Source organism: Rhinatrema bivittatum, chromosome 5 (genome assembly GCF_901001135.1).
Source record: "Rhinatrema bivittatum chromosome 5, aRhiBiv1.1, whole genome shotgun sequence".
Taxonomy (NCBI): Eukaryota; Metazoa; Chordata; class Amphibia; order Gymnophiona; family Rhinatrematidae; genus Rhinatrema; species Rhinatrema bivittatum.
In genome coordinates, this window is record NC_042619.1 from 19,683,698 (window position 1) to 19,691,455 (window position 7,758).

Here is a 7,758-nt window from a genome sequence, read left to right on the forward strand (position 1 = left end):
TCCTCCAGAGCTTTCAAGAAAAGCCATCAATTCAGGGCTATCAGAAGAAATTGGAGAGGATTCCAGTTTATCTTCAAATTATATTCTCTTTTAGGTGAAGGCAGGTAGAAAACCCGAGTAAACAGGGATTTGGACTCAGAGGTAATTTTCAACATTTCCCCTGGGGAAATTTTCTCAGACACAAAAATGTATCAAATGTAGATTAATGTTCCAGTTTATTGGGAAGATATGTGCTGCCCTTGATCAAGAAGAATTCATCCCCCTGAACGTTTTTTAATAGCGGCTTGAAGAGTCTCAGGTCTCATAGTGCAGTCTAATGTAGTCGCCTCTTGTACAAAATCTTAGCCATAAGAGATGAAGTCTGCAGAGACAAGTGAGCAAACTGCCCAGTCAAAGTCTTGCCCAAACCTTCAATAGCAAACCATATGGACGCCAGAGAAAATACCTCAGCTCTAGGCCTAGAAAAGTTCCATTGCGCCAACTCTCCCATTGCTACACTGGCTGCAGGAGGTTGGGCCCCACGTCTGGGCTCCAGAAACAATCTCACGGAGGCATCAAGCAAAGCTTATCCTGATCTAGGAAAGCCTGCAGTCACTGCTCCAGAAAGCGCGGCATCCGGGCCCACGGGATCAATGGCGTCAATGTCAGGTGACTTCTTCGGCACCTCTCCACTCCGCACTCAGGCAGCTGGATCCCCCAGTTTATCCTCATTTCCTCTCTCCTCCAGGCCGAAGGAAACCTCCATGACCAGGGAGGCCTGCTCCCCAACCGAGGTAAGCCACATCGCTGCTCCCCTTAGCATCAAACAGGGTTTTATTGTTCACAGCAGTTGAGAAAAAAAAGCAAAGGATTTTTACCCTGATGGATTTTACATAGATTGTGTACGCAGTTACTCATGTCCCACTTTAGTTATTGAAATTCTCGTATTTGGGATTGCCTAGGATGAGCATTAAGTGCGGCTGCAAGGGCATTAGGTTGAGCTGGGATGAGAGACAATGTTTCCCCTATCCTCGAGAGGTTATATTGACTACTGTTTACCAGCGGGTACTGTTTAACGTTTTAACTGTTTTTTCCCCCCAGTTTATTGTAAACCGGTACGATAAGACTTGTCTTGAGCATCGGTATATTAAAAGAAGTTAACTAAATAAACAAATAAATAAACCATGGCTTTTTAGGCCCAAAATGGTACGGACCCATGTTCTCTGACACGTAACCTGTCGTTATCCCAGTCACGCTGTCAGCAGGTTACTTGGAAATTCCATCATTACGTGTCATGAAGCAGATGAGGGTCCATGTTCATGTGTTTTGCTGTGAGTTTCCAGGAACTGTGGAATACCTTGCCAGAGGAGCTGTGCCAGGAGCTGGAGTTAAAAGCGTTCAAAAGATGTTTATTTCCCAGGGAACAGTAAATACAGTGTGGGTAGGGTTTAATGTGCTTGGTGGTTTATTTTGTATGTGCGCATGGTATGTGATTATTATGACTGTTTATATTTGTAACCCCATGCTGGGTCTTCGTGGTAGGATGGGCATAAAAAAATGAAATAAAGAAATAAATAGGTCCAGGAACAGGTGCAGACTCAGGAAAACCTGGGTCTTGCCCTTCCTTTTCACCATTGTGGCAAAATATAGCAGGAAATTAAAAAAAACCAACCCCAAAATACAAATATACCAAGTGCTGGCTAAGACACATCTGCCATCTTGCTCTACTTCCAGGATATTGTTTTGGAATTCTTTCTTACTTTGTAATTCTTATTTATTTTATTTGGCTTTATTTTTTTTTGTATCAAGATGTGTTTAAGCTTGACTTTATGGAGGCAATTTTCAAAGGGGTTTCTATGAGTAAACAAGTGTTTTACCGGTGGGGGAAAAACCCCCCACCTCGCCCCACCCCGTCTCTGTGCAGAAAAGTACATTGGCTGTGTCTACAGTGCATAGTGTTCCCTCACAGGGAAAAGGGCTGGAGGCGGTGTAATGGGATTGCTTGGCCTAACTCTGGCAAGCTTGGCTTTGAATGTATTTAGAAGGTAGGCCTCATTGGACTCAGCGTCCCCACACCAACCCCACATCACATGACTGTAAAAGCATCCGAGAAAGCAGGAGAATTAAACACCAGGTATTGGTAAACGGACTCTGTAGTGAGGAAGTTAGAATCGCGAGAGAAAGCCAGTATGTTTTGGAAAATTGTATGCCTCTCTCAAAACACGCCTTCTGATGTACAGACAAAAAGGGTACAACTAACAGAGGCATGGGGTGGGGGGAGGGGGGGAGAGAGAGCTGGCAGAGGGACAGACAGAGGGAATCCTAAACCTTCAGCCACCCTCCAAATAACTATAAGAAAAGGGAGGAGGAATAGCCTAGTGGTTAGAGCAGTGGACTATGAACCAGGAGACCAGCGTTTGAGTCCTGCTGTCGCTCCTTGTGACCTTGGGCAAGTCACTTTACCCTCCATTGCCTCAGGTACAAACTTAGATTGTAAGCCCTCTGGGGATAGAGAAATACCTACAGTACCTGAATGTAAACCGGTGTGATATCTCAATTGAGATCAAATGTCGGTATATAATAAATAAATAAAAATATTTGTACTACATTATTGCAACTGTTATCTTTGCTGTTTCTGTATATTATCTTTGCTGCATTACTTTCTGGAGAGTAACTTGGCATTAATCATAAAAACACTATCCTGGCATCTACATTTGTGCTGACTTAAGAGTGTGAGCGAGGCATGAAATTCTTTCTGTAGCAGGTCCTGTCAAGAAGGGAGCCTGCAGGATGCAAACTTCATTTGTGTTCAGGGCAGTGGGTCTCGCCAGGGGAGCTGCCTGGGAGATACTGGCCCTTTGTGACTTTGTGTTTTACCACTTCCACAGAGTGAACTGTTACCGAGTCTGCTCTAAAGCCGTCTGTTAAGTTCTGTCTTAGTGCAGCACTCACAATCCCCCCAGCAACCCCCAGAGCAGACCACCCCAGCAATGTCCCTAGGATTGCACTCACAATCTCCCCCCACCCCCAGTGTTCCCCCTAACAGCATCAACAAGACCCCCAATATCCACCCCAGCACAGCACCAACAAGCACATAACCCCCAGCTTCTGCCCGAGCACAGCACTCACACCAAGAATCAAAAATGTATTTTAAATAATGGCTGATGGACTCACATTCCCACCCACAGCATCCACCCCAGCACAGCACTCAATCTCCCCCAACCTTCTCCCACGTACAGCACTCACAAACCGCCCCCCAGCACAAAAAAAGGGGATTTGCAAATATAAAGGTCAATATTCAGCTAACTGTGAGTATTGGAATTAGCCAGATATGGCACTCGAGCGGTCAGTGGTGTGGTTACAGCCAGAGTAAAGCGCACAGAAACTCTGGCCGTGCTTAAAGTGCTCTTTATTTACAGTGATCAAATGGCAGCAGACAACAGAACCGACTCCTTGAATTCAGGCAGTCTCTAGCTTTAAACATAAGCAGTTTACCAACCTTACAGATAAGGACTCCGTCAGCCCCCCAGGGCCCATCTAACACGTCTAGGCCCTCAAGTTTTATGCTCAGGGTTTGGACTCCTCCCTCCTCCCAGGATACCTTGGGGAGCCCAAGCTTAAGGAGGACCGGGCGGGATATCTGAGTCCGGTCCTTTAAGGCAGATTGAGGGAGACGCCTATACTCTCCCTCACAAACAGATAACTTATCCAGCTAAAGTAACTCCACCCTGGGACACGCCCAGAATGTGTCCAACTTATTCGGCTCACTTTTATCCAGCTAAACAGTCTGCTGGATAAGTCGGAGACAGAATGGCGGGAAATTTAAAACCCATAGTTTGTCTGGCTAGTCCTAAACTTAGTCGGATAAATCATCCGAATATTGGCCCCCATAGCGTAAAGAGCAAATTTTGACATTTTTCACTCGCATACCTGGAAACGCTCAGGTTTTCACGCTGAGACTCAGGGAATTTGCATCAGATGCAGGGGAAACGCTAGAAATCTCAGGGCCTCTCGGTATACAGCTCAGCCACTCCCCTTCCTCAGTAAACCTGCAGAGAACAGGAGAAGTGGGGCGAGCCTGGAGCAGAGGCTGCAAGCAGCATGTGGGGAGAAACTGGAGAGGGGCTGCAACACGCACAAACTCAGTCTGGAGCTGTGAGTCCAGGACCTGGGAATCACTTAGCCGATGGCAGGGCGAGGACGCATAAGTCATGGAGCTGAGACTTACAGGGGGAGGGAGCAAAGAGAGCGCTGGGGGTCAGGGAGAGAGGAAGGGGAAGGATGCTGGGTCATCTCGGGAGGGGGGGACAGGTGATGGGCGGGAGAAAAAGAAAATGTAGATTAGTTGGGTGAGGGGGGGCGGTGGAAGAGAGAAAGCCGATACATCTTATTCCATTCCTCACCCCCCTCCTCCCCCCCTTTGCTAATCAACAGCAATCTCAGGGTGACCGCAGCTCAAAAGTTCCCAGGTATGTTCACCCACATTATCAAAATCCTTCCTCTTAAATTCTACAGCAAAACAATGTGCAGAACCAGGCAACTTTTGCAAAGTTTTCTTATAAAGGCACCCTGTATCCTAGTTTTCGCCGCAGATATTTTTATACACCCCTGTGAGCACTGATGCTTTAACATGGTTCTCATCTTTATTTTCTTTTTCTTCCTTCCCATATGAAGATCCCACGATCCAGGAGGAACCACAAGCATATCTATTGTACCGCAGCGATGGAGAATTCATCGGTCCCAACCAACAGAAGCCAGGTGTCCCTTTTGAAGGCCAGTGGCGCTGGCAATGTCAGGTTCTTCATGGTCTTGGCAGTAGCCCTTGTCTCTAGCATCTGCCTGTGCACCATCCTGCTGATCCTGAGCACCGTCTTCCTCCGCCCTCACCTCCGGGAGAACGCCCGCTACATCCTGTTTGCTCACATGCTGATCAACGACATGGTCAACATCATCATGACTGTGCTCCTCTACCTCTTTTCCCTGCACAGGCTGCGCGTCCCCAGGCTTGCCTGCCACTTCTTGGTCGTCATCTCTGCCTTCACCTTCCTGAACAGCATCAACAACCTGGCAGCCATGTCCCTGGAGCGCTACGTGGCCATCTGTTTCCCACTGAGGCACATGGAGATTTGCAGGGTGGAAAGGTGCTGGGTGGCCTTCAGCATCATTTGGGCCCTTGGCCTCTTGCCGTTCCTGACAGACCTGATCTTCCTAGGCTCAAAAGAGCAGCTGGTGGCCCCTTCCTCCAGCCTAGTGTGCAGCCGTGAAGCTCTTTACGTGAACCCAGCACAAAGCACGATCAGGTCAGTTTTCCACGTGCTGACCTTCGTCTCGGTGGCTTCGATTATCGTCTACACCTACACGATGATAATGCTGGAGGCCAGGAAGGTCCGGGCAGACAAAGCTTCCACTTCCAAGGCCAGCAAGACAGTCGTACTCCACATTTTTCAGCTCCTGCTGTGCTTAACCTCCTTCATCAGCCCAGTGACAGAAGTGTACTTCAGGGAGCAGGTCGCCTACCTCCCCTTCATCAACTTCTTCCTGTTTATTCTCTTTCCCAGGTTCCTGAGTCCATTTATCTACGGCTTGAGGGACGACGCCATCAGAAACTACATGAAGTTGTTTGTCATCTGCCGCTCCTTTGGGACATGCCTGGTACCACCCAGGGTCTGATTTAGGTTAGGGATTTTCCCACGTGGGTAAGAATGGAAGAACCCAACGGTAAATGTCTTTAATAAATCACCCCCCCCCACACACACACACACACACACATCCGTGTTTGATGCATACCAGATGCATGTACTCCGGTATCCAGGTGTGCAGCCATGTGCTGTGCGCTGTTAAAGCATGAGGTACACCTACTAGAGAAATGTCCTAATGGGTGAAGTAGTGAGCTAGTAGTTAAAGCACTGGGCCTAGAACAAAGAGTGCTAAAGATCAAGTCCCACTTCTCCCACTAATGATCCTTGTGACCATGGACAAGCCACCTCTCCCCCTATTGCCTTAGAATCGGAGACCTCTGGGGCAGGGGACTACTTAACGTAGCCTAATTATAACTCATCTTGAGCACAGGTTTTCAAAGGTGCGACAAAATCCACATGGATTTCGGTAGGAGATGTCTCCAAATGGGCCAGTGCTTCTAAAATGTCCAACATGCATTAGACACAAAAATTCAACTGGGAGAAACCAGACTTCCCTAACTGAAAAGTAGTATACTGCATTTAAACTACTAGGTTACCACTTTGAGCATCTTTTCGAATAATGGATTAGAAATAAAACTGGATTTTGATTTATTTATAAGCTTTTATATACCAAAGTTTAGCTAGAGGCCTTCACTCCGGTTTACAGGTAGAACAACTTATTACAGGTTGAGAAACAACTGATAGAACAACATATTATAAGTTAAGGAACAGCAGGTCGAACGGAATAACAGGTAATGTAATATATATATATAGTCGGGTTATGACACCGGAATCAAGTTGTTAAACGCCAACTTCATGGAACGACGCAAAGTATACAACTAACATTAAATATTCATCATTTTAAATAGTAATAAAGAGTTTACCGTCCACCGTCTTATAATTGTCAGTAAGATTATTTATCTGACTGGGGATATTTAAGGTGCATTTATTTAACCGATTCCATCTTTGAAGGCTTGCCTGAAGAGCCAAGTTTATTTATATGTTGATTTAGTATATGTTACATAGGCTTAGACAGCAACTTTCAAACTGGCCCGCAGGTGCACATGTGCCATGTTCGTCGGCCCATGCCCAGGGACGCGGCTATCTGATAACTTGCAAGCGTATATGCACGCTTGTTATAAAATAGCCTGGCCGTGCACATGTGCACCAGATATTAAGTGAGCATGCGCAAATGCCACTTCTACCGTGTAAGCTGGGGTATTTTAAAAGGGGTGCGCGCCAATGGCGTGTCCAGTTTTACCAGTTCATCCCCAGGACTTCCACTCTCTCCAGTTATTCCCTGCTCCTTAAAACCCCACCAATCTGCCTATTTATTGTATGACTTACACGGCATCCGTAGCAGAAGTAAAGTTGCGCAGTTCCAACTGGATCGCATAAGTATTTCCGGGCACATTTCAATTCTTGCCCCAAAACATCCATGCCCCGCCCCTTTTTTGAAAACTTCCAAGATGTGCACCCTGTGGCACTCATGCACGTGTGTATCCGGGCGGCTTTTAAAATTCACTTTGCACCGGACCGACTGCATGAAATGTATGATACGGTTACGCTGGTATACTGGAGGCAATGTGGGCGAGTGGCTTCTGCGATCCATATTTGGTGGGAATGTCCCAAGGTGTCCAGGTTTTGGGATGATATACCGGGATAGATTAAGATGCTGACGCAGCAGTCTGTACCTGCTAATAAGTACACCATTCCCTGATATCTCAGGTATGGTTCGGGATTTGATAGTCCAGATTGGATTGGCTGCCGGATTATCAATAGCAGACTTCATGTCCATCTATAGATGTAGTGTGCAAAAGATTGTATAAAATATATTTTCTTAATTCTCTCACTGCCGTGAGGCAAGATAAAACTGTGCAATTTAATAAGAAGTGGGAACCCTACATTAAGGGCCAGATTTTATAACATGCGCGCGGGCGTAGATTTGTTCGCGCAACCCGGCGCGAACAAATCTATGCCCGATTTTATAACATGCGCGCGCTACCGCACGTATGTTATAAAATCCAGGGTCGGCGCGCGCAGGGGGGGGGGTGCACAATTGTGCAACCTGTGCGCGCCGAGCCGAGCAGCCTGCCTCTGT

At 46.8% G+C, this 7,758-nt stretch overlaps 1 protein-coding gene across 1 annotated transcript; it reads left to right on the forward strand.

Moving 5' to 3' along the window:
* Nucleotides 1-4,701: 4,701 nt before the first annotated feature.
* Nucleotides 4,702-5,649, forward strand: LOC115091721 (odorant receptor 131-2-like). Its single transcript, XM_029601879.1, has one exon. It carries the CDS (start codon nucleotides 4,702-4,704, stop codon nucleotides 5,647-5,649), a length of 948 nt encoding a protein of 315 aa, XP_029457739.1.
* The last annotated feature ends 2,109 nt before the right edge of the window (nucleotides 5,650-7,758 follow it).

Excerpts from the sequence above, each read along its gene's own strand:
- LOC115091721 (XM_029601879.1), top strand. The coding sequence starts at position 4,702 with ATGGAGAATTCATCGGTCCCAACCAACAGAAGCCAGGTGTCCCTTTTG.